This window comes from Rhinatrema bivittatum, chromosome 10, assembly GCF_901001135.1.
Source record: "Rhinatrema bivittatum chromosome 10, aRhiBiv1.1, whole genome shotgun sequence".
NCBI lineage: Eukaryota > Metazoa > Chordata > Amphibia > Gymnophiona > Rhinatrematidae > Rhinatrema > Rhinatrema bivittatum.
In genome coordinates, this window is record NC_042624.1 from 20,316,388 (window position 1) to 20,344,283 (window position 27,896).

General features: G+C 47.1%; 1 protein-coding gene across 1 annotated transcript in view; it reads left to right on the top strand.

The window, feature by feature from the left end:
• Nucleotides 1–10,695: 10,695 nt before the first annotated feature.
• Nucleotides 10,696–27,896, top strand: part of HSD17B7 (hydroxysteroid 17-beta dehydrogenase 7) — a gene marked incomplete in the record, with an annotated part of 167,007 nt that continues 149,806 nt past the window's right edge. The window contains 2 exon segments of the mRNA XM_029617811.1: nt 10,696–10,861; nt 11,204–11,407. Of these exon segments, the coding sequence (XP_029473671.1) occupies nt 10,824–10,861; nt 11,204–11,407 (242 nt within the window).

The following is a 27,896-nucleotide window of genomic DNA, read 5'->3' on the forward strand; positions in this document are numbered from 1 at the left end:
CCCCAGGAAGGGGATCACTGGGACAATCAAACCTCAGAAGAGGTGGAAGAAGGTCTGCTTTTTGCTTTGAAAATACATCTTCAAAATACGCATAAGGAGCGGGTATAACAGAAGAAGTGGTGGCCAAAGAAACCACGGGTGGTGGTACCACTTTCTGTAGACAGGACTGGTGGCAGGCTGGGCCCCACTCCACTAGTTGCAATGATCCCCAATTAAATTGGGGTGAGCCAAGGGAGTCCAAAGACAGATGGATGGATTTCTCCAATACTAGCATTTCAACTTCTTCTGTATGCAAGGCGCTAGTGCACATTTGAACTGGCTCTGTGATAAAGTTTATTCAACCGGGTAATGGTTCTCCATAGAAAGATGTGATGCATAAGGAGGTTTCTAGAAGACAGGTCTTTATACACAAAAGCTGAACTAGATCCTTAAGAAGAAATTACCTCCTGCTCAGGAATCCACCAGAGCAAGAACTGGAAAGGACCGGGAGTCCCAGATCAGGGTGATTGGTACAGACAGTTGAGGGGCCGTAGAAGTTGTGCCCAAGTTCAGGATCCCTACTGAACTTAGGTCTGAAAGTTTCACGGACAGGACTGTAGATGGTGGCCAGGTGCTTGGCAATATAGACACAGACAGGTTTGTCTCCACCGGAGGCGCTCTTCCAGTGTCAACCGCCCATGGCCCAACTGCATGGGCTCTTCCGTCTTGGCCACAACAGAGACCCTACTTGGAGCAAGGCTGGTGGTTGATGGCGAACAGGATTGAACCCGAGAGGGCTTCTTGGGCATCCGACTCTCCTGGTGATGCTCTTGGAGATGGTGGTCAATTCGGCCTGTCAAGTCTATAAGGTCCTCCAGGGAGGAAGGGAGCTCCCTTGCAGCCAACTCATCTTTCAGCTGTGAGGAGAGTCCATCCAGGAAGATGGCTCGTAGGTAGTCTTCCTGCCAGGCGAACTCAGAGGCTAGATTCCAAAATTCAGTGGTGTGGTCAAAAAGACTTTTTTGACCTTGACGAAGATGCAACAAGGTAGTGCTTGCCACGGCATGCCGTCCAGGATCATCAAAGGTCCGTCGAAATATAATCACAAACTGAGATAGCTCCCTCAGGAGTGAGTCCAATCGTTCCCATAAGGGTGAAGCCCAGGCCAGCGCCTTCCCTTCAAGGCGAGACAGGATAAAGGTGACTTTGGTCAGTTCGTCCTGGAAGACGGAGGGCTGCAGAGCGAATTGCATATAGCATTGGTTGATAAACCCTCTGCAGAGTCTGGAGTCACCATTGAAACGTGGGGGCGCTGGTAGGGCCAACAGGGCTCGAGGCATCGACAAAAATGGCTGTGGAGGAGGAGGAGCCGGCACTGAAACTGGATTGCTGGTGAGGGCATCAAGCTGGGCATGAATACGGTCGATGGAGGAGGCCAGTGCCTCAAGAAACTGCTGCTGTTCTTGTACCTTGGATACCAGACCAGAAATGTCCTGGAGGGCACGCAGCTCCACTGAGTCCATGGCCTTTGCAACCTGTTGCATTGGAGGTGGACCCTTTGGCCGAGGTGGGGTTGACGCAACCCATAGGTAGGGGAACTACGGGTCCCCACCGTCGGCAGGCAGAGTGGGCTGATAGAGGGAGGCCACTGGAGCTTCACCTATACCAGCCCTCGTTCCCCGCGGGTTAAGCCTTTGGGTGCCAGGGCCGGCAGGACTTAGATGGGCCTTGAGATAAGAGTGGTTCAGCCCAGAGAAAGCAGGTGAGAGATGGTACAGTCTTACTCTGGACAAAGTAGTGTCCTGGAAACTTGAGCGCCAAAGGAACAGAAGCAGACAGGGGGCACTCGAGCAGAAGCAGGCCGAAGCCTGAATAAGCCACGTCCAGGGGGTTAGCTGAAGAGGTGTCAAAGAACAGGCTTGAGTCAGAGCTGGCGGCAATCCGAAGGCAGTGGCAAGCAAGGCTAAGGACTGATCACAGAGATGGTCAATGATGTAGTCAGGCGAAGCAGAAGTCTGGGTCTGGAGATAGGCAATATTGTAGTCAGGCGAAGCAGAGGTCTGGGTCTGGAGATAGGCAATAGCGAAGTCAAGCAATGCAGAGATCAGGGCTTCGAGAGAGTCAATGGCGAAGTCAGGCAATGCAGAGGTCCGGGCTTGGAGAGAGTCAATGGCGAAGTCAAGCAAAGCAAAGTCAAAGTCCGTGTAGTCAATCCGAGGGATAAAGCAGGGGTAGAAGCAAAGAGACTGGAACCAGGAACAATGAGGCACAGGAACGCAGGAAGTGAAACAAATCTCTGAAGGCAACGAGTACTCGACCAGCGAGGAGACCTGTTGCAAAGGCGGCGCTAGGGAGCAGAGCCTAAGCTTATATACTGTAATAGCGTTGAAGTCATCATCCAGGGCCGCGGCTAGGGAGGGGTGCGGCGTGAGTGGCAGCGTCTCTCCGCGGGCCACATGGAGAGGCCCGGTGAGCAGGGGCAGTGGAACCAGGGATGCCGGAAGCCGCAGCAGAGCCGGAAGCACCAGGGGAGGCCCGAGGGTGGAACTGGCAGCCTGCTGCCGCCAACGAGGAGGAACCAGAAGCTGGAATTGAAGAAGAAAAGTGAGGGGGCTATGCTGCGGGTCTGCCGCAGATGGCACGTGTAACAGTATATATGAGAAAATGAAAGTGGCAGTGGGAGGTGGGTGGGGCTGGTTGTCCTGGTGGAATTCTACGCTACTACGGAGGGCAGAATTTGCGCAGAATTCCCCCCCTGTGCAGAATTGCCATTTTTCTGTGCAGAAAATAGGAGACGAAACCCCGGCATGCCGCGAATGGAGCGGGCGAAGACGAAGGCCCGCGTGTGCCACGGGATGTGCTCTGTTTGCGGCGAAGATTAAGGCCCAGGTGCGCCATTCATGGCGAAAATGGAAGGCGTCTGGGTGCTGCGAACGGAGTGTGCTCTGCTCGTGCCAAGGATGGAAGGCCCCCCCCCCCCCCCCCCCCCCCCCGTATGCTGCAAACAGAATGTGCTCTGCTTGTGGTGAAGATAAAAGCCCTGGTGAAAGAGAATCTCTGTGTGTGTGTGAGAGAAGAGGAAGAGGGGTGTGAGAGAGGAGAGGGGGTGTGAGAGAGGGGAGAGGAGGGGGTGTGGGGGAGGGGAGGGTGAGAACAGGGAGGGGTGTGAGAAAGGGGAGGGTGAGAGCATGGGAGGTAAGAGAGCGGGGAGGAGGGGGAATGCTTGAGTGTGGGTTTCAGAGAGAGGGAGCCTATATGAGGAGATTGTGAAGGAGTGTGTATGTGCATGAGAGATTGGGAGCTCGTGTATATGAATGTTGAGATTACTTACCTGATAATCTCGTTTTCCTTAGTGTAGACAGATGGACTCAGAACAAATGGGTATAGCATGCTCGTGCTAGCAGTTGGAGACGGATCTGACGTCAGCACGAGTACATATACCCCCACAGGAAGTGAAGCTCTTCAGTAATCTTCCTTGCAAAAGCTCTTATGGATATATGTGTACTGACGCTCAATGAAATAGTGAAATCAGGATTCCCCTGACCGATTGACAGTAGCTGGAGACCGCCAGCATTCCCAACCGGAAGGCGTCGACACCTGGCAGAGTGGACGCACTCATGTAAGAAGTGATAAGGCTTACCTTGAATCGGTGAAACCAATGTATACAGGCAGCTGGGTGGGATGCTGAGTCCATCTGTCTACACTAAGGAAAACGAGATTATCAGGTAAGTAATCTCAACATTTCCTGTCGTGTAGCCAGATGGACTCAGAACAAATGGGATGTACAAAAGCTTTACTCCCGGACTGGGCGGGAGGCTGCCTGAGGACCGTGTAAAACTGCCCTTGCGAATGCTGTGTCCTCCCTGGCCTGGACATCCAGTCGGTAGAACCTGGAGAAGGTGTGGAGGGAGGACCACGTCGCCGCTTTACATATTTCTGCAGGCGACAGCATCCTAGATTCCGCCCAAGATGCTGCTTGGGCTCTGGTAGAATAAGCCTTGACTTGTAGAGGCGGTGACTTCCCGGCCTCCACATAGGCCGCTCTGATGACTTCTTTAATCCAGCGGGCGATGGTGGGCCGAGAGGCCGCTTCTCCTTGTTTCTTCCTGCTGTGAAGGATGAACAGATGGTCAGTCTTTCGAACTGTTTCTGTCATTTCCAGATATATGGGCAGCAATCTGCCAATGTCGAGATGGCGTAGCAAACGCCCTTCTTCTGATTTCTTCAGACCTGCCGTGGTTGGCAAGGATATGGTCTGGTTGAGGTGAAATTGTGAGACTACCTTCGGCAAGAAAGATGGGACCGTGCGAAGATGGATAGCCTCTGGAGTGATCCTAAGGAAGGGATCCTGGTAGGACAGCGCCTGTAGCTCCGAGATACGGCGTGCCGAACATACGGCCAGCAAAAACACCATCTTCAAAGTTAGAGAACAGAGAGACAGGCCCCGAAGGGGTCTGAAGGTGGATCCCGCGAGGAAATCCAAAACTATGTTGAGGTTCCACAAAGGCACTGGCCACTTCAGTGGCGGACGAATGTGCTTGACTCCTTTCAGGAAGCGAGAAACATCTGGATGCGTGGCAATGGTCTTGCCATCCCTCCTGGGACCGTAGCAAGACAGCGCAGCTACTTGAACCTTGATGGAGCTGAGGGAGAGACCCTTCTGAAGCCCATCCTGCAGGAAATCCAAAACAATAGGGATTGTGGTCGCATGCGGATTGGTGCTGTAAGTGTCGCACCAGTCTTCAAATACTCTCCAGATCCTGACATAGGTGAGGGATGTGGAAAACTTGCGAGCTCGGAGGAGTGTATCTATCACTGGCTCCGAGTAACCTCTTTTCTTCAGTCTAGCCCTCTCAATGGCCAGACCGTAAGAGAGAATTGAGCTGGATCCTCGTGGAGGATGGGACCTTGACGTAGCAGGTCCCTGAGCGGAGGCAGGGGAAGGGGCTCCCCTGCCAGTAGTCTTCTCATGTCTGCGTACCAGGGTCTTATTGGCCAGTCTGGTGCCACCAGAAGAACTAGGCCCCGGTACTTCCGAATCTTGTGGATAAGGGCACCCAGCAGGGGCCATGGAGGAAAGGCGTACAGCAGGGCCCCTGGAGGCCATGGCTGAACCAGGGCGTCGATCCCCTGAGAGAACAGATCTCGCCTGCGGCTGAAGTATCTGGGTACTTGAGCATTGGATCTGTCCGCTAGTAGGTCCATGTCCGGAATCCCCCAGTGATCCACAATCATCTGGAAAGCTGTGGGGGACAGCTGCCAGTCTCCCGGATTCAGGCTTTCTCTGCTGAGGAAGTCTGCCGTGGTGTTGTCCCTTCCGGCAATGTGGACGGCGGAGATGTCCTGAAGATTCGCCTCTGCCCAAGCCATCAGCAGGGCTATCTCGAGGGACACCTGTTGGCTTCTGGTTCCGCCCTGTCGGTTGATGTATGCCACCATGGTGGCGTTGTCTGACATCACTCTGACTGCTCTGTTCCTCAGTCTGTGAACAAATTTTAGGCAGGCTAACCGGACTGCCCGTGCCTCTAGTCGGTTGATGTTCCACCCCGACTCTTCTCTGTTCCACCGCCCTTGGGCTGTGAGTTCTTCGCAGTGTGCTCCCCATCCGCTCAGGCTGGCATCTGTGGTGAGCAGAGTCCACGTGGGGGAGGACATTTTGGACCCCCTGCTCATGTGGTTGGACTGCAACCACCACCGTAGCTGAGTCCGCACTCTGGCTGGTAGAGGTAGATGCATAGAGTAATGTCGGAAGCGGGGGCTCCATCGAGAGAGCAGGGAGCGTTGTAGAGGTCTCATCTGGGCCCTCGCCCAGGGTACCACTTCCAGGGTGGATGCCATGAGAGCGAGAACCTGCAGGTAATCCCAAGCTGTGGGTCGACTGGCTCCCATCAAGGACCGGAGACGCGTCTGAAGTTTTAATCTTCTCTTGGTGGTGAGACTGACTGTGTCTGCCTGGGTGTCGAACTGGACTCCCAGATATTCCAAAGATTGGGAAGGCTGTAGGCAACTCTTGCTGAGGTTGACAACCCATCCCAGGCTTTCCAGAAGGGCGATCACTCTGTTGGTTGCCCGATGGCTCTCCTCTCGCGATTTCGCCCTGATCAGCCAATCGTCTAGGTAGGAATGGACAAGGATTCCTTCCCTTCTGAGCGCCGCTGCTACCACTACAATCACCTTGGTGAAGGTCCGCGGCGATGTGGCCAGCCCGAAGGGCAAAGCCCAAAACTGGAAGTGGCGTCCTAGCACCTTGAAGCGTAGGTAGCGCTGATGATCCTGATGAATCGGGATATGCAAGTAGGCTTCTGATAGATCTAAGGCCGTGAGGAATTCTCCTGGCTGTACTGCGTTCTTGACTGAGCGCAGAGTTTCCATGCGAAACCTCAGGACCCGTAAGTATTGGTTGACGGACTTGAGGTCCAGGACGGGCCGAAAGGTGCCCCCTTTCTTGGGTACCATGAAATAAATGGAATAATGCCCAGAATTAATTTCCCGTGCAGGTACCGGGACTATGGCTTTCAGGGACAGGAGCCTCGCCAGGGTAGCTTCCAATGCTGCCTTCTTGTGGATCGGACACGAGGATTTCACAAACCTGTCCGGAGGGAGATGATGGAAGTCCAGAAAATAACCCTCTTGGATGATGGCGAGGACCCACTGGTCCGACGTAATCTCGACCCATCTGGGGTAGAAGAGGGTTAACCTGCCCCCTATGGCCCCGTCCCCCAGATGGATCGGCTGAATCTCATTGGAGGGCGCGGCCGGGACCTGAGCCCGAGCTGGCTCCTCTCTTCTGCTGCTTGGGCCGAAAGGACTGGTTCCTGGCCTGAGGACGAGGTGCCTGGTAGCGACCCCTATAGGGATTGAAGCGTGGAGAACTTCTGCCTCTGGAGGGCATTGGAAAGGCGTGCTGGTTCCTTTTGAACCTGTCTTCTGGCAGTCGAGGTATGGGAGAAGCACCCCATGTGCTGGCCAGTTTATCAAGGTCGCTGCCGAACAGGAAGGACCCCTTAAAGGGCATTCTGGTGAGGCGTGTCTTCGAAGGAGCATCAGCAGACCAATTCCGTATCCAGAGCTGCCTCCTGGCAGCCACAGAAGATGAGATCCCCTTAGCTGTTGTACGGACTAGGTCGGATGCGGCATCCGTGAGGAACGAGAGAGAGGACTCCATGTCCGCGCCGGAGCATTGTTCTTAACCTGTGACAAACAGGAGCGCGTCACCACTGTGCAGCAAGTTGCGATTCGCAAAGACAGAGCTGCCACCTCAAATATCTGTTTCAGGATGGCGTCCAGTCGCCTGTCATGAGCCTCCCTGAGGGCCGCCCCCCCCTCAACTGGGATGGTAGTGCACTTCACCACAGCGCTAACTAAGGCATCCACCTGAGGGCACGCCAGCATCTCCTTGATAGCCGGATCCAGGGGGTACATGCCTATCAGGCCCCGCCCCCCTTTGAATGAGGCCGCCGGTGCAGCTCATTCCAGATCTATCAGTTGCTGTGCGGCTTGCAAGAAGGGAAAATGGCAGGCTGAAAGACGAAGACCTTCCAGCAGAAGGTTCTGTGTAGGTGGCACCGCAGAGCTGGGCCCCGAAATATCCAACTCCGCCAGGCACTGAGATATTAGGTCAGAGAGATCTTCCTTGGGAAAGAACCGCCTCATGGTTCGATATGGCTCCATCCCCGAGGGAAGTTCCCCCTCCTCGGAGGGTTCTGAGTCGGTCCCCGAGACATCAGGGTCCGCCTGAACCGGACTGCCCGGAGGCGGTGCACGATAAGGGCGCGAAGGTCCAGGGGCAGGGTCCACTGGAGCAGCAGCAGGAGCAGCAGCCCCTGTAACAGCCGGGCCTGATAGGGAAGCAGATTGCATCTGTACAAAGGCATGGATCCCCTTAAAGAGATCCACCCATGAAATGGAGGTGGTCTCAAGTCGCCTAGGTACCAGGTCCCCCGGGATCCCCGGCTATTCGAGACTGCCTGCGAGATCCGGGGTAGCCCCTGGAGAACTATCCACAAACCTTGGTTGAGACTGGTCCTGGCCCGAGGCTCCCACTGCCTCCTCACATTGGGCACAAAGGGAGTCTGGCTCCTCGCTGTGCGTGGCTCCTCGCTGGCATGCTGAGCAGAGGCCGTGAGCTTTCATGCCGGAATCAGGAGGCGCCGCCGCCTGGGACACCGGGGCATTCGATTGGTCCATTGCGCTAAAGTAAAATGCGGCAGCAATATGCGCTCAATACAATATGCGCTCAACAATATGCGCTCAATGCTAAGCGGCAGCTATATACGCTTAACACAATATGCGCTCAATACTATGCGGTCAGCAATATACGCTAAACAGAATATGCGCTCAATACTATGCGGTCAGCAATATACGTTAAACAGAATATGCGCTCAATAATATGCGGTCAGCAATATACGCGAAACAGAATATGCGCTCAATAATATGCGGTCAGCAACATACATGCAACAGAATATGCGCTCAATAATATGCGGTCAGCAATATACGCTAAACAGAATATGCGCTCAATAACATGCAGTCAGCAGTATGCGCTCAATACAGGCGCCTATCATGGGCGCTCAATACCTGAACCGGGCCAACAAAATGGCGACCACTGCGGCGTGCCGCATACAGGCAACGCCGCCGATCCTCGACTTCGGAGACCAAAAGTAAAAGTTGTGCGCCTTACCTGATCCTCGGCGCTTCCCGGCTAGAACCCGGGCGGTCTCCGGCTGCGGGGGAGAGGGGAAGTACCGTCACCACCGCGCTTGAGGAATGCACCCGCTGCCTCCCAGGCCCACACCGGGACCGAGGCGCCTCTTAGCCCGCAGGCTTGGTCCTTGCCGCGATTCGGCCACCGGACCGAGGCCTAAACCTCCGAGGGAGCACGGAACTCACCCCGGGAAGCTCAACTGGGGGAGGGACCAGTGGTATCACCGCAGGAGCGCGGGGCTCGATGTTCCTGTAAAGAGTTTAGTAATAGAAGTAGAAAAGTAGAAGTAGATGGAAACACGCTCAGCGAGCGTGCAGGCTCTCCAAACTGCTTTGGAGACAGAAATTACTGAAGAGCTTCACTTCCTGTGGGGGTATATGTACCCATGCTGACGTCAGATCCGTCTCCAACTGCTAGCACGAACACGCTATACCCATTTGTTCTGAGTCCATCTGGCTACACGACAGGAAAAAAGGGATTGTGTGTATGTGAGGGTGCTAGCCTGTGTGAAGGGATTGTGTATGTGTGAGTCAGAGCCTGTGTGAAGGGGTGTGTGAGAGAGAGACATAGGTAGTCTGTGTGAGGATGTATGTGTGAGAAAGGGAGCTTGTGTGGGTGTGTATGTGTAATAGGCTACAAAGAGCAGGCACAAACAGAAGACTCCAGGCACTTGGTCCGAAAAAGGAAAAGTTTGTATTCTTTTTCTTTTTGCCAGCAAAAATAACAGATGCAGCTGAATCGCTCAGTAAGACTGCACCCCCCCCCCCTCCCAAGCAGGGAGTAACCTTTTATACATTCCACATTTCTTATCTTTCACACATGCGTTCTACACACTGCTGAGCAAGCATATCCCAGCTGAGGGGCTGCTGCCCACCTCCCCTCTTCAGTCTGAAACTTTCGTGCAGCTTCTCCCGTGCTTTGCAGGAGAGGCTGCCGGGACTTGCAGTTCTGGAAAGGAATTTGTGAGTTCATAGCAATACTGTCCTGCTCATAATACATTCATTGTTCTAATCTAGGTTACAGACTTGGCAGGCAAGCTGTGAAAGCTTATCAGACATAACGTGCTGACAGAGAGTTTCTCCTAACTACAGCTGTATTGCAGGCTTTAAGTAGACCCATTATGAAGCAGGGAATTCTGGTACATGAAGTCCTGCTTGGTAGGAGTTTCAGGTTGTCCTCTGTCAGGGTGAAGTCTCAGCCCACTACATATGCAAGAGAGAGAGAGACCCTGTATGAGGGGATGAGTGTGTGTATGGGAGAGTGAGGGAGCCTGTATGAGGGTGTGTGTATGTGTACTAGAGAGAGGGAACATGTGTGTGAGAGAGAGGGAGGGACAGAGGAAGCCTGTGTGAGGGGCAATACTGAGAACGGGATCAAATTCTGGGACTGGCGAGAGTGGAAGGGGTTGAGCCTAGAGGTGGAGAGGAGAGATACTGGCAGGTGGAGGAGTTGGGGCCTGAGAGGGCAAAGTGGCCAGGGGAGTAGGGAGAGTGAGTGGAAAGGACCCTCTTACAGTGAATTTCTAGGGAAATTCTGCTCAAAATATTTAAAATTCTGCATCTTTAAGCAATAACTGTTTTCTGTATTAATTTAAAATGTAATTACTTAAAGACTGTCATGTAAATTGTGTTATTTTGACCAATATAAAGTTTGCAGAATTTTGCGTTTTTGTGCACAGAATTCCCCCAGGAGTAAGGCTTGGCTGGTTTGCTTGCTCTCTCCAGTCCCCATAAAGACAGGTGCTGTCTGTATACATAGCTCAGCTGCAGTTATGGGTTATGTGCATGGACACGATTATGGGGAAAGCTCACCGCAGCCTCTATGAAGCACACTACACAACTGGGGTCCATTAGCCACCGCCCATATCCATCTTTCCCCAGTCTACTTCTACCTAACAATTTTATTTTGGCCCCCTCCCGCTGATTGCGGCGTAGTAGCACGCCGCAGACAGCTCTTACGCACGAACTCGTCTGTCCCAGCTGCCGCCGTTTGATTGGCTGCGGCTATTATCTCCTCCCATCAGCCCATCCTCTGATCGTACGGAGAGCGGTGGTGATTGGGCGGTGCTGTAGCTCCGAGCCTGTCTACCGGGACTCTCTGCTTCTGCGCTTCTAGCAGTAACAGTAGTAGTAGGAATAGGAACATGATCAAGAGGATTGTGGTAGTCACTGGCGCCAACAGGTGAGACCAGTGCCGGCTCGGACTGTAATGAAGCGCAAGCCTGGGCATTTTCCTTTATCTGCGCTTCATGTTTGAGGGGCGGAGACCCCTGCTAGCTGTGAAAGAGTTATTACTCTCGGTGCATTTTATTTATTTTGTTGTGGAGCGCGATGCTCGCATCTCTATGAAACGTTGCAATTAAGTTTAAGATGATTTGCTGGAGTTAGATACATTTTTCTTCTCTGACGCCTCGGTTTTCTGGGACATACGGTGTGAGGTGACTGTTAACATTTTTACTGATAATCTTCACGCACAAGTTTGTCTTTGCCTCTTTTTATTTTACCATTTTGTGTTATATTGCAGTGGCATTGGCTTGGCCCTGTGTGAGAGATTGCTTATGGAAAATGACCAGATTCAACTGTGCTTGGCCTGCAGAAATATGCAAAAGGCCGAGGCTGCTCGCACAGCTCTGCTGTCCTCGCACCCTGCTGCTGACATCAGTATCCTTCAGGTGGATGTTGCTAGACTGAAGTCTGTGTGTCAGGCAGCAAAGGAACTTAAGCAAAGGTGAGATCAATTGCACCCTTAACTGCAAGAGCTCTCTTTAGATCAAAGGTTCCCAACGTTTTTTGTATGTGGCACACTTGGCATAGGGCTCATTTCATCATGGTACACCAGCACCTTCCCTATCCCTATCCCCTCTGGCATTCTGGCATCATCATTCTCTTTTCACATCCCCCCACCTCCACCCCTGCATCACCTTTTCCCTTTCCCCCCATTTCCCACCCTGTCACATCATAGCCATATTTTCCCCCTCTCCCTTCACTGGAATCCTCATCTTCTCTCTACCACTGTTGGCATCCTATCCCCTCCACCACCTCTTGTATCTTTAGTCTCCCCCTGTCTCCACCCCCCGTATCTTCCAGCATCACTTTCTCGTCTCTTTCTTTCTACCCCATGGTATCAGCATCTCTTCCCTTTTCTCTCCCTCCTACCTCATTTCCTTCTCTCTTTTCTCTTCCCTCATCTCCTGGTATTATCATCTTCCCCTCCCTTCTCTCTCCCTCCATCCCGTTGGCTCTCTCCCTCCACCTTTCTGGCATCATCACCTTCACTTTCCCACCCTCCTTTCATGATATAATCTCCATTAATTTCTCTCCTACCCTTCCACCTCACCCATTCCCCCACCAATCACATTTCCTTTCCTCATTGGCATCAGTACTTTCTCTCTCTTTCTTTCTTTCCATTCCCTCTCCCCAACACCCCCAGCTTCTTAGCAAATTCAGCTGCCTCTTCCAGCAGCAATTACCTGATGCTGCTTCTTTCTTCTATGCCTGTTTCCCTCTGTAATCAGAACTGCATGGGGCTAGCAGGACTTGTGAATCTACAGGGTCCCCTATGCCATTTCAGTTGTAGAGAAGAGCTAGCAGAAGGGAAAACAGAAGCAGCAGCATATAAGCCCTGTTCTCTGACTCCCCCTGCTGGCAGGAGGATATTCTGCAGGCCAGCTGTTGGGGAAAGACAAACTGAAGACTGTTGCAGCCACTGGTTGGGAAAAGCTGCCTTAAGATGGATGCCATTAAGGCAGCCCCTGGGTTGTTTGTGGATGGACTTGTCCATAGATTGCAGATTGTTCTAAAAATATCCAGATAACATAGGTCAGGGGTGGCCAAACCTTAAGACACCAAAAGCCAAGATACTGGACTGCGCGGTATCAAAGAACCTCATGTTTTCAAGATGCTGGGGAGTGTCAGGGGAAGGAAGGTAAATGGAACCCAGAGCCCTCGGGGTGGGGAGTCCCAGCAAGAAACCCCCCATTCATCTCTGCCAGTGTCTTTCTTTTTCCGTCGATAAGCAGGGCTGAATTGGACATGATCTGTGGTTGACGTCATCCGGTGGCGCTGAACGCAACTCTTTGTCCAAGCTAGTAGAGCTTTGAGCATGTGTAGGAGGTCCCACTGAATCTCTTTAGTCTGTTTTCATCCGAGTTTCACATGGATGTTTTTCTCTCTCTCCCGATTTATTCTCCTTAGTCACAAAAAAAACCAAACCTCGTGTAAGGAATCAGGTAGGCGAGGATAAGGTAAAAGTAAAATAATATGTTTATTGGTATACAATCTTAAGTCCAAGTATTAAAAGTATCTAAGCATATACAGTTCTAAGCTTAAGCATATACATCTGTATCCGTGCACAATATTTCGGCCAATACTCACTACACCCTTTTCATCATCAGCCTGGCAAGGAGAGAGCACATCACAGGCGAAAAAGGGATCTTCACTTTGTACGTCTACAAAGGACAAAACATCACTTTGCTCTTCTGCAAAGGAACTCTTTCTCTCTCAGTTTGTCGTCCAAAGTTACCTTTCTTTTATAGTCTACTGTATGCCAGGTGCAAGCTTATGTGCGTGCGAAGTAATCTTATCTTTATGCCAGGTGCAAGTTTATTTATAGCCTACTGTATGCCAGGTGCCAAAGGGTTCATGCAAAGTGCAAACTTATTTATAGCCTACTGTATGCCAGGTGCCGAAGGGTTCATGCGAAGTGCAAACTTATTTATGCCAGGACAGGATTGCTCACTATCTGTTCTTGCAGTTCAAGGATAGGTCATCTCCATTCCAGGCCGAATGTCAGTGCTGCAGCTGATTCTGCAATATCCCTTACACCTCGCTACCCTTTAGCAAGCCACAAGAGCACTTTTCAGTGCTAATTTAAAAAAAAAAAAAAAGGGTGGGAAAGCTTTGCCTTCCCCTGGAAAATGGCTTAAAACAAATCTACCAATGCCTCAAGGCCTGTCCCTGCAGTAAAATTATATAAAAAATGAATGGCCATGAACTATGCAATCGATGCTTGGGACCTGAACATGACCAGCCCAACTGTTCAGTGTGTGGACAGATGTCTCCCATGTCCCAAAGATCCAGAGCAGCAAAGATAGCTAGTCTAAGAGCCAGAAGCAAAAGTAGGTCTGGTTCATGAAGCCACCGCTCTTCTTTTTCATTGAAAAGCAGCTGTAACAGAGATTCCAGGGCTATGTCCTCCATTAGAGATTACCTGGATTGGATGACCTGTTATGTATCTAATCTGAAGCAACAATGGTCATCTGAATCAGTGAGAGTGTGAGGCTGTATACAAAAGAGTCCCTCAAGCTACCTTAAAACCCAGGCTAGAGCCATCTACCCTGGGCCGCCTTAAGGTACAGGGCTGCAAAGGATTCTGGGTTCCAGGAGGATTCCTACCACTATAAATATTCAGGACCCAGAAGGGTTAGGAGAGTCCCAGGGAGCTGCATCGATTCCATGCTATGCCTGTATGGAGTACATGTAACGCCTGTTAGATTTTTAAAGCAAGGTGAGCTATTAAGAACATAAGAAAATGCCATACTGGGTCAGACCAAGGGTCCATCAAGCCCAGCATCCTGTTTCCAACAGTGGCCAATCCAGGCCATAAGAACCTGGCAATTACCCAAAAACTAAGTCTATTCCATGTTACCATTGCTAATGGCAGTGGCTATTCTCTAAGTGAACTTAATAGCAGGTAATGGACTTCTCCTCCAAGAACTTATCCAATCCTTTTTTAAACACAGCTATACTAACTGCACTAACCACATCCTCTGGCAACAAATTCCAGAGTTTAATTGTGCGTTGAGTAAAAAATAACTTTCTCCGATTAGTTTTAAATGTGCCCCATGCTAACTTCATGGAGTGCCCCCTAGTCTTTCTACTATCCGAAAGAGTAAATAACAGATTCACATCTACCTGTTCTAGACCTCTCATGATTTTAAACACCTCTATCATATCCCCCCTCAGTCATCTCTTCTCCAAGCTGAAAAGTCCTAACCTCTTTAGTCTTTCCTCATACTGTTTTGTTTCTTTGAAACCTGTAAATAATCCTTTCTTTCTAACCAGAACAGCCAAGTCTACTATCTTCCTTGGCTGTTCTAGGTGCTGTGGCCAGCCTAAAACACTACAGAGAGGATCTAGTAAACAAAGCATCGAGACTTCTCAACTTATTGTATGCAATTGGCCCCAGTGCCGTCAAAAAAGAAAAAGCATTAATGCAGAATTGAGAAAAACAGCCAAATGCGCATTAACCATTAAAACATTTGCACGAAGCACCAAAGTCCTGGAAAGTACCTGATGCATAGACCAAGAAAACAGCATTGACTAGGCCAATGCACACTGCGTCTGATCACTCAATGTATGATGCATTGATGTATCCCAGCCATTTGATGCACAGATTGATTTGTCTGAAGCCCAGTTTGTTGACTCCCTCAATGCATGCTACATCAGAGCATCCGACGCAGGGAGCATCGGCAAAGAAACACAATATATCAACATTATTAATGGATACAGCATCAGCAAAATCTACATTGAAGACTTCAAGGATCGAGGCACCGGTTTCACTAATCCACTCCTACTCATAGTGCATCAAGGGCATCCATTATTGAAAACTGATTTGACACAGAGAAAAACAATGCATCCATCAATGCAGTTGATAGTGGAATCATTTCCACGGACATAGTCACAACTGAAAATTTGTCTCAGATGAAGGACCAAATTCTTTATAACTATCAGCATGATTTATAACCTCTAAAAAGTCCAAAGAGGGAGAACTGCCTGTACTGTCAGATCAACCAGGAGAGCGTTACACACAGAAAACTTTGAGGGCAGGACTAGCAACAACTATATGCAGCTTATAGTGCTTCACTGGCAGAAGCCCAACTATGTCTGCCCCCTCTTATCACCAGAGCCCTACTGGTACCCCATCTGTTAACCTGGGGACTCTGTCTCTAATCACCAGACCCAGTGTGTTACAATCTACCAATAGCTTTGAATCCTCCACCTATAGTAGAATGGGAGCCCATTCTTGTATCAAAGGAGGATGCTCCACCGCTCATGCCAGCGCAGAGATCCCAGCAGGCCATGGAACAGATTACAGATATTGTGTGAAGGTTTTTCACATTTTTCATTCTGGAACTGGAGGAAACTACTTGTCCTTCATCCTGTTCAGTCCATCCATTATCTCCTGAAAGAATCACGCTAGTGCTCTGCCTCTACCAGCGTTCTTATTCTTAGGATAAAAGCGGTCCACATTCAGTGAGCATCCATTTCTTCGTACCTTTCTATCTGAAGCACTCTGTACTCCTCACTCTCCACTATGATTCTGGTACAGTCATTATTTTATTGGGGAGTCTGCCCTCCCCCCGGCAGCTCTATAGCATCATGTCTGATTTGCCTTCAGAACCACTTGATCACATAGAGAACTTAACCTTCATAGATTTTGTGGAGAAAATGGGAACTGCTCTTAGCATTGCAGCACACAAACAGCCAGACTCCAGAGTGGAGGTCATGGAAATTTTGAAAGTTCCAGAAATTCCGGCGGAGCCATTAGCCTTACCGACCCATGCAATTTTGGGCATTGCCCTCATGAAACTTTGGCTCCACAGTGGCCTGCAAACTGGAGCTGAAATTCAGGATGAAAACCCTTGGGATATGGAATAGTACAACTTTCCCCATAATTCTGTTGTGCATTGAAAAAGGGCAACAATACCTGGCTTCATTCAAACATTCCTCTGGGTAAGATCAGTGTATCCTGGGTGACTTTGGGAAGAAAGTCAAGGCACAATGCTGACCGCAAGAATTATATAACACCAGTTCTATATAGTACAATAAGTCTGACTGTGTTCCGAACTTAAAACTGTTCATTGAGACGGAGACAAATGAGCAATTTTCCCTACCCACGCTCTACAATTTAGAAGATGCCATCCGACATCTTCTCCAGATGGTATACAAATCCTTCGATACTACAGAAAAAACATCTGCATCCATAGGGGCATGATGTATGGCCTGGCTAAGAGCTAGTACAATTAGAGGACATCCATTAAAAACTAATCGTCCTCACCTGTCTAGTAGATAACTTGTTTGTGGAAAATGTAAGGGAAACAGCCCAAATCAAAGAGCAGAATGTGTCTGTTTAGTTACTATCCACTTCGGTTCACCTGCATTCTTCCGCAAGAAGACCATGTCTTACAAATGTCCTTACTATCCCAGGAGACCAACAATATTTCTTGCCTCTTCAGCAAACACATCGGCAACAATCTTAGCCGGTGCCAGTTAGAGGATGTTCGAGAATGCAGACAACAAACCGTAACAACCTCTGGCAAAATCTGGGCAGAGTTTTTTTTTTTGTTTGTTTTTTTGTTTGTTTTTTTATTTTATTTTATTTTTATTGCTTTTCTTTTGTTTGTTTTTGAAAATTGTGGATATATAGTCCTCCATATGTTGTGTATTCAATTTTTTTTTAATTTTTTTTTTGGTCAACGGAAAGGCATCTTCTATACCAGTGGTTCTCAACCATTTTTTGGCTGGGACACACCTGACACAGGGTTCCCACATGTGTGACACACTGAACATGTGACCATCACGGGGCTAAATGTAAACATGCACTCTGCATCCACAGGAATCCCCTTAACCCCCAGCAATGAGTGCAGAGCAGATCTAGGGCATTACCCTGTACAACTCTCCTTACAAAAAAGATATTCTGGTTCTGATGACATCCCAGTAAAAGCAAAACAAACTCATTTTACTACCAGGCAAAATAGCCTTCCTAATGAAAAGACAGTAATTTACCACTAATGCATATCCTATTGAGAAAACACAACAAATAAGGTTGATACAAATGCCTACATGCTAGTTAAATACCTCACTTCGGTCACACACCCTTCACCAAGTACAGAAAAACCACAAATTATAAATATGGAGACAGAAACTGGAATGGAAAACCAAAAACGCCACTCTGCATGCAGTGTGAACCTGGAGAAATGGAAAGAGAAATATAGCACCTAACACTCTCAGGATTTACAATAATGCACACAAACTAACCCGCACAAAGTTACACCTGTATTATGGAACACACTAAAACAGATGTCAGAGGCTACCCCGACTTATTACCTGGATTACTTGCGGTAAAGATCCAAATTCTTCCTCTTTTTTTGTGTGGGAAAGTCGGACGCCGGGTTCCCCCGATGTCACAAGGAGGTGCCGGAAGAACTGCTATAAATCGCGCTCTCCACTGAGTTCGCTCAGAGGCTACCCCGACTTATTACCTGGATTACTTGCGGTAAAGATCCAAATTCTTCCTCTTTTTTTGTGTGGGAAAGTCGGACGCCGGGTTCCCCCAACGTCACAAGGAGGCACCGGAAGAACTGCTATAAATCGCGCTCTCCACTGAGTTCGCTCAGAGGCTACCCCGACTTATTACCTGGATTACTTGTGGTAAAGATCCAAATTCTTCCTCTTTTTTTGTGTGGGAAAGTCGGACGCCGGGTTCCCCCGACGTCACAAGGAGGCGCCGGAAGAACTGCTATAAATCGCGCTATCCTTGCGGCGCTTTGCTGAGCCGGCGCGTCGCCGAAGCCGCACGCGCCTTTGCCCGACTTCGCCTGACTTTGACTGAGTTTCAGAGGAATTTTCCTTTATTGTACGGGATAAGGAACTGCGACATAGTGCAAAGGTTTGCTGAGCTTCCTATACCACCATGCCTGCTAAGAGAAAGGGGAAAATTCGGGTATTCCCTCCAGAACCTGTGCCCTCTACCTCAACGCAGCAGGAAATTCAGAAATTTTTGACTCAGCTGGGAAAAAAGGGCGCCAATGAACCCGTTGGAGCTTCTCTGGTAGGAGATACAAGAAGCTCCCTGGAAGAGGCTTCCCTAAACCCGGATATCAGACCTCCTCCGGTCCAACGCTCCAATGAGGAACAGTCAGCCCAACTACTTGCTCTAGATAATGAGCAAGAAGTACGGCAGGAGGGTGCTTCTTCCTTGAACTTTGAAGAGCTGGAGCGACTGACAACAAGACCTGAAAAGGTAACTCTCGAGGCCATCTGGGATGCGGTTAAAAGTATGAGCAGTTCAGTAATAAGGTTGGAAAAAAAGGTGGACTTGATGTCTTTAGATTTTCAAAAGAATGTACAATCTAACCAGGTTAAATATGATGAAATTTCTAGGAAAGTAATTGAAAATGAGAAAAATGTACAAGCTTTGCAGAAAATTAACTTAATGGTTATCAAAGACCAATTATCATCTTCTCATCGTTTAGAATTATTGGAAAATAGAGCTCGTCATTTGAACATTAGAATTACAAATTTTCCTCAGGTCTTGGGTGAGTCTCCCCTTACTTCTTTTAAAAGGTACCTTAAAGAAGTATTGGCCTTTTCAGAGGAAGAAATTCCATCTATTAACATCTGCCAATTTTTCTTAAAAAAATCTCCAATACCTACCAATCTTACAAATTTTTTGGAAGATTCGTCCCTCGACGTGATTCATAGAAATACTTTACTTATTTCTTTTATAATAGCTAAAGATATAAGTAATTTAATGAAAAAATACTTTCAGAAATTCCCAACTTCATTTCATGGTCAGATTGTAAAAATGTACCCAGATTTGGCTCCCATAACAAGGACTAGACGCAGAGAGTTTCTTTTGTTAAGACAAAAAATAATTTCTTTAGGGTTTACTTTTTTTCTGCGCTATCCTTGCAGATGTGAGATCAAAAAAGGGGAATATGAATATGTTTTTTTTCAAATTGAACAATTAAATCAGTTTCTAGAGGCTCAACAACCTACTGCATCAACATCAGTTCCTAATTTAACATCTGAAGAGATGTTACAGAGTATTGAGTGATATCATGTGGCTGAATTGATAGGATAACCTAGCTTGACTATGTAAAGCTTGATTATATAATGATTTCCTAGTGTATATCTCCGAAGGATCCTAATGTTCCTAAATAGTCTCTATTGTTTTCTTATTATGATCAGATATTTTTAAATTTCAGATATACAATGTATAAATTGTATTTTTTGGAAAAATGTGATAATAAGGTTTATGAGGATTTAATGTAAAAGTGTTTCTGTATATTTGAAAAGTGAAAATCAAGAAATAAAGAATTAAAAAAAACCCCAAAACAGATGTACCTACAAATATCGGTAGAAAAACATCTTTAAATAAATAAAGTAACAATCCTATCTAAGAAATACAACTATTAAACCAGGCCCTAAACACTAATACATTTCCTATTGGGAAAACAGAATAAGCCAAGCTGCTATAGAGCCCCACACAGAAATAATTGTGAAACTATACTAAAAATGTTAAAAAACAGCTGCTGAACAGAATAATATCCAACAATTAAAAACTCATAAAAATTATTAAAACCTGTCCAAATATCAATAAAATATTTCAAAACAGCAGACATCACATAATACCCAATAATTAAAATGGCAGTCAATCAAGAAAAATAAATTTTAAAAGCCCTCTCCAGAGGAGGAAGTGATGTCACTCCACTAAATGGCAGCTTAGGAGACGAGCTCCCGAGCCTGATCTCAGAAATCGCAGCGTTTTCGGAGCAGGACCATTCAAAATACTTCGATAAGAGCAGAAAAGCAGTGTGAGCCCTCAAGGATGTCGGCAAGGAAGAAGATCAGCGATCTTAAACACTTTTCTTTTGACCTGACGAAACAGCGGCCTGCTAGCTCTGTCCCGGAGGAAGGAGAAGCCCTTGAAAATGGCGGTGAGGCACACCTGGAGGCGGCGAGTGCAATGCTGGATCCGCCGGTCCCAATTAGCGGAGCAGCTCCCGCCCACTCGGGGACACTTCCAAGCGTGGTTTGGTGACATGAAGGAGGAGATGACCACGATGAAGGAGGAAATAAAGGCAATGATTGGGGAGCTGCGTCAGGACCACGAGGCACTTGGAGGATGTGTGGGAGAGGCGGAGCAGAGGATCAGAGATCTAGAGGAAATCCAGGAGTCCTTGCAGCGAGAAGTAAAACTTTTACAAACTTCTAACAGTGAACTGAGATCCTGGGTGGATGACCTAGAGAATAGGTCTAGAAGAGGGAACCTGCTATTTCGGGGGATTCCAGAAGAATCTGCCTATGCTGATTGTCATGCAGTCATAAAAGATGTTTGTGAATTTATCCTATATGAAAATGATCCCCCGGAAGGGAGAAAGGCGATCATTTTCGATAGGGCACATAGAACCCTGGCTAAATCCCGGGGCAATCTACCCCCGGGATATAATAGTGTGTTTCCATTCCTACCAAATAAAGGAAAAGGTATTGTCATGTGCAAGAAAAAGGAAATAAAACAGCAAAAGGCACCACTCTTGTCAAATATTTATAGAGGCTCCAAAACAATAAAATATATTTCTTTCACAAAACTTAAATAGTAACAAGATAGTATGTATATATATCTCTTGTTAAATATTTATAGAGTTACAAAACAATATATATACTTATTTCACAATTTCAACAGTGACAATATAGTATATTTATCTATATATCCCGTCAGAAAAATTCATATATCTTAAACAATAATATATTTTTTTTCACAAAACTTCAATAGTAACAATATAGTATATATATGTCCCGTCCGAAAAGTTCATATACTATATTATTACTATTGAAGTTTTGTGAAAAAATATATATTGTTTAAGATATATGAATTTTTCTGATGGGATATATAGATAAATATACTATATTGTCACTGCTGAAATTTTGTGAAATAAGTATATATTATTGTTTTGTAACTCTATAAATATTTAACAAGAGATATATATACATACTATCTTGTTACTATTTAAGTTTTGTGAAAGAAATATATATTATTGTTTTGGAGCCTCTATAAATATTTGACAAGAGGTGGTGCCTTTTGCTGTTTTATTTTGATCAACAGGACCCTTTAAGTGCTCTTTGGTGTTTTTTGTCAAGAAAAAGGAAAGACATCTTATGGCAGGGATATGCTATCGAAGTTTTTCAAGACTTATCTGCACGTACCATCCGGAAGCGACGGGAATTCAAGGATATAGTTACCACGCTGCGGAACAGGGAAGTCAGATACAAGTGGCTCTTCCCCTTTGGACTATCTTTCACCATTATAGGCTCTACCATACGAGTGCAATCTGTGGAGGAAGCCAGGAAAGCACTGATTTCTGCTGAGATAATTACTTCTGACGGTAATGATGACACACAGCATGAGGAGATGGACAAGAGGGATCAACCTCAAAGGTGGCAAAGGGTCCAATCAGGAGGAAGGAGACTGCATCGCCAGTCAGGAGGATCTACTACATCCACGGAACCACATCGTTGAAGCTCTGCCTTTAGAATTCATCGGTTTCCTGGTTGCTTTTCTTTTCATATCGAAGGTCCTTGGACAATTGATCCCTGGATCATGTTTAATCTAGTTATTCGGTTAAGATTACGGATGAAGTTTGAGAATTGACTTATGAGTGCTGCATAGGCCATAGTAGATGGCCGTTTTCATTCTAGTTTGGTCTATAAGAGATCGGGTTCGGGCTCCTGGGGGGGGCCTCTGAGTGGTCATTCCTTCTATACAATTGTTGGGAGGGGAGGGGGGGGGAACTGGGGAAAGGGCATGTAAGGGTCAGGTAACTAATAGTCAGGGGGTAAAGAGATGGCGGTGGCAGACGAGTAGACTTTTTATTTTGATGGTCTGGGGTACTGAGGCAAGGGGTCAATCTATTTAATGGCAGGCCCAATTAGAGTGCTCTCTTGGAATGTGAAGGGGTTACAGACTCACCACAAACGCAAGCGTCTGTTACAGGATGCAATCCAGGCTAAAACAGATATTTTGTTGTGTCAGGAAACGCGTTAATGTTGTCGCATCATTTCCCAGTTCAGTTTTATGCAGCGGCTACGGTCCAAGGGAAATAGAGGGGTTGATATTCTTTTCTCAAGGAGTATGACGGTAGATGTGCAAACTGTGATCCAGGATAAGGAAGGCAGGTACCTCCTTTTGAAACTTAAACTTGGGTATCAAGTGTACACGATAGTAAACATATATGCACCAAATGTGGGCCAAGGACCCTTTATAGATCAGATAGCAGTGGTGTTACGGCAATGGGCAGAGGGTATAGTGCTTGTGGGGGGTGACTTTAATTTGCTCTGCTATCCGTATTTGGACATGGGCATGGGTAGTTCTGCCTATTCTAAAACACACAGAAAATGTTTGAAGCAATTAATGCAGGAATGGGATTTAGTGGACATCTGGCGTCATACTCATCCTTCTGAGAGAGATTACATGTACTTTTCTGCGGCCCATAATTCATTCTCGAGAATAGATATGTTTCTCATTGATAAATGTTTGGCTAGCTTTGTACAGGATGCTAGTATTGATGTCCTCACTTGGTCGGATCATGCAGCGATTCGGCTCACCTTGCAGGGAATAGGGTATAAAGGGGGGGGAAAGATTCTGGAAGTTCAATGAGAGTTTGCTGGATGATGAGCAGTATGAACTCAAATTCCACCAGGAAATGGAACATTATATTGCAGAAAATGACAATGGGGAAGTCTCACCCTTAGTCGTGTGGGATTGCCTTAAGGCGGTAGCTCGGGGTAAGCTGATTGCTCGGGCTACTCATGTCGAGAGAGAGGGAGAGTCTGAGGTTCACTATTCTTTAGAAAATAGGGGAAACTGGAAATTAGGAACAAGAGACATCCGGAATCACATATTGGCAATCAATTGAAAATATTGAGGAAAGAGCTTGAGCAGCTAGACATGCGCTCTATTGTCCATCAATTGGATATGGTGAAACAGAAATACTACGAGGGGGGTAACAAAGCCGGCAGGTTATTAGCGAGGCGTTTAAAAGCTCAGATAAGTCTAAATCAGATTCTTAAGATTCAGGATGAGAAGGGAGGCATGCTGTCTGAAAATGCGGGCATTAGGGAACGCTTTACTAGATTTTATCAACAATTGTATGCTAGGAGACAAGATATCTTGCAGGACGACATCCAAGCCTACCTGTCTGGCATCAATCTTCCCCAGTTGGGACAGGTGCAGCGAGAATGGTAAATAAAGAGATAACAGAGTTTGAGGTGGGACAAGCTATTAAGGGCCTCAAAATGGGTAAGTCACCAGGGGTGAATGGGTTTTCGGCGGGGTTCTATAAAAAATTGAGGGATATCATCGTGTGGCCTCTAACTAGGGCATTTAATCATCTGTTAGATGGCGGTATGCTTTCAGCTCAGGCTAACAAAGCGGGAATTACGATTCTGGCTAAACCAGGTAAGGACCCTACGCAGTGCGGGTCTTATAGGCCTATTTCATTAATCAATCTGGACTTAAAGCTTTTGGCCAAGGTTTTGTCCCAGGTCGGCTTGCCGCTGACAATGTGAGGAGGGTGCTTGACTTAATTTGGTGGGGGCAGGAACAGCAGATACCTATGGCGCTTCTCACAGTGGATGTTGAAAAGGCATTCGATATGGTGCATTGGGAATATCTGATTGCGGTATTGGATAAAGTGGGGTTAGGTGGCAACTTCTCTACCTGGATTCAGGCACTTTATCGCAATCCCAATGCATGCATTAAAGTAAATGGGGGATATTCACCAACCTTTCAAATTGAGCGGGGTACGAGGCAGGGGTGCCCTCTTTCGCCATTATTATTCGCACTGTATTTAGAGGCGTTGGCAGCTGATATTGGATCACAAAGTGAGACACAAGGCCTACAAATGGGAAAACAAGAATATAAACTTTCTATGTTCGCTTACGATGTCCTCTTTACCATTGCTCTCTGCAATGAACCAATTTAGCGCTGGGTCTGGCTACCGTCTTAATGCAGAGAAATCTGAATTATTAAATGTATCTGTTCCCGCAGATCATTTTGCTCGTATCCAGAAGAAATTTCCATTTAAAGTGGTTCATAACAGCTTGAAATATTTAGGGGTTAAAATTGGTCCAAGGCTAGATAAACTTTACCAGCTCAACTATGAGGGACTTTGGCCCAAAATTTACAGACCTGGGAGAGGTTGGGATTATCATGGCTGGGACGTATTGCGACGGTGAAAATGAACGTTCTGTCCAGACTTAATTACTTATTTCAAACACTGCCTATCGCCATCCCTGCGGAGTCTTTTACTATATGGCAGAGGAAACTACTGCGGTTCATTTGGAGACATAGACCACCAAGGGTTAGCAGAAAAGTGCTATATTTACCTAGACAACGGGGTGGGGTGGGGGGACGACTTGGAGTACCATGCTTAATATGGTATTATGTTGCAGCACAATTGAGGTCGGCCATACATTGGCATACTTCTGGGCAAGGGGAGGAGATGGGTGCGATTAGAAAAAGACTTGATTCAGGGAGGGGGACCCGGCTCCTTATTATGGTTAAGGAAAGTTGATCGACCGAAGCTCAGATGGGTGGTGCCTACTATAACACATACATTAGCGGTATGGGATGGCTGGAGGCATAAGCTGGTAGAGACTCGGCAGTTTTTCTATAGTACGCCTATTTTCTTTCAAAATGGGTTTCTACCAGGCCATTCATTGGGGGTGGCCAAGATGTGGATAGCGGGAGGCTGTGTTAACTTGGGGCATGTTTACCAAGATGGTATGATTAGGGAATTTACTGATCTCAGGTTGCAGTATGGTTTAGCCTCTAATGATTTTTATATTCAACTCAAACATTATTTGGGGCAACCCATAATTAAAAAAGATGTTACAGGGGAGAACCTTATTGGAGGGATTTTGTGAAAAGTCTGAAAGCATTGGTAAGGTTATCTCTAAAGTGTATATGTTTCTTAATGGGGAACTGTCTGAGATGCCTGCACATCTCAAAAGCTGGGAAAAGGACATACCAGACTTAAGGGGGCATTCTCACTGGAGAGAAGGATTCTTGCGGATTAAACAGTGCTCTATCTCAGCTTCCTTGGTGGAACAGGGATATAAAATGCTGTATCGGTGGCAGCATATCACCCCATCTAGGCTGCATAAATTTTCTGATAAATGGGATAGTGGCTGTTGGCGGCAATGTGGTCATGTTGGCACATAAATATGTGGTGGACGTGCCCCAAAATTGTTGAGTATTGGAAAGACGTTGCAAACTTTATCTGTACACTAACCCATATTACCTTGCAGCTTAATCCTGCGTTGTTTTTATTGAACATACACACAACAGATGAGCATTTGGAACAATTTTATTTAATTACTCAAATATTGATAGCAACCAGGTCGGTGATAGCACGTAGCTGGAAGCAAACAGAAGTACCAACTCGACAGCAAGTAATGCAAAAACTTACAGATTCACTATTTGGAACAATTGACAGCGATTAAACAGAAGCGGCTATCTCGGTTTCAGCTCCGCTGGAGATCTTATGAGGAGTGGGTCTCGTGGACCCCACTGGACACATAGCTGATTTAGTTTTCTTCTACATGGATTTGGTGAGGGCAAGGTGCCTTCTTGGGCAGCGAGGTCAGAAGGGTCAGCTACGCTTAAAGCCCTGTAGGGGTCGCAGTGTTTGATTCCCTTCTTTTCTTCAGCATAGTACCACATTACGATCTTTATTACTAAGTACATTCCAGTCTCTATAATGTTACTTACATTTGTATTTCTATTGTATGACACAGGCAAGAAGTAAGTTATCTAATTTTATCTCTCTCTGACTTCTTATGTCCACTCATTACGGCTCCAAAATGCCTTGACGCATATTACGGCTTAGGGAGGGAGAGGGGGAGGGGAACTTAGGGGGAAAGTATAATAACATTGGTTTGGTTGTACGTGGTATGCAATGTCTTTGACATTTAATTCTGTTCAGATTTTGTTCTCTGGTATAGGTGGTCGGTGTTGTTTCTTTTCTTGTTGTCTTTATCACTGTTATATTGTGCTGTACCACAGTTGTTGTTTAAAAACTTAAATTAAAAAAAAAGCCCTCTCCAGCAATTCTCCTACTCCTTTCCCTTCCAGGCCAATATCACTCACCAAAAGCAGCAAGGGCTGCTGAAGCTCTGTCCTCACAGTCCTCTTCCTTAGCGCCCACAACCAATCACTCTCTCACACACACACACACACACACACACACACACACACACACACCTCCAATTAGACCCCACGACCAGTCTTGGTCTCTCTCACACCAGTCATCTTCCTGACCAATCTCTCTCTCAATCACACTCGTGGTCTCTTATATACAAGCTCTCGATCACATACAAATGCTCTCGCACCCATTCACTCCAGCTCTCACCCAGGCACCCATTCACACCCACAGGCACACCAGCTCTCACCAAAAACATATTCTTTCTTCACTGCAGGGATGGGCTCCAGTTCCGCCGCGGCTTTACTCCGGTGGGCCTTCTTTTTGCGCCACCACGGGAATGGGCTCCCGTGGTGACCTCAGTTGGGGTCGGGTTTCCTCTTCGCCGCCACGGGCTGTGGCAGCCTTGCTTCATCGGCGTCATGTTTCCTCTTCACCACGGGGATGGACTCCCGTGGTAGCCTCGGTTGGGGTCTGGTTGCCTCTTCACCGCCACGGGCTGTGGCGGCCTTGCTTCATCGGAGTTCGAAACTGCTATTTCTCCCATCCCACCCCTGGGCTAGGCAATGCCTGCCTCACCGGCCAATCAAAGGCTTCCTCCCTTCTTCCTACTCCCACTGGTAGGCAGAAGGGAGGAGGTTTCCGCTTGGCCTGCGCGGGGGCAGGCAGAATGAAGGAGGCCTCCATTGGGCAATGGGGGTAGGAAGAAAGGAGGCTTCCAATTGGCCCGCGGGGCTGGAAAAAGGGAGAAGGGGAAGTGCAACGGGCAGTAGGACACTGGGAGACGTGTCGCGACACACCGGTTGAGAAGCGCTGTTCTATACATCAAGTGAGGGCCAGAGTTCAGCAATTTCTTACCTGCTTGACTCTAATATCGAAAAATTGGTGAGTTGAAGATAGTTCAGTATGGTTACTGTCTCCATTTCAAAACCCAACTAGTAATCCCGCATACTTAACAGGAACATTTATTTATTTATTTATTTATTTATTTATTTAACATTTTTATATACCGAGGTTCTGGTAACAATGTTACTAATCACTTCGGTTTACATATAACCTTGATATGACTTAACACGTGTGTCTTACAGAGAACAAGGAAAATGAGGAACTTGGAAAAAATTGAATTAAATAACACATAAAATACATCAATTTAAATAACAGAAATCTTATAAACATGGGGGTAACCTACATGGAGCGGCAGTTACTACCATAAAAAAACTTGCTATGTAG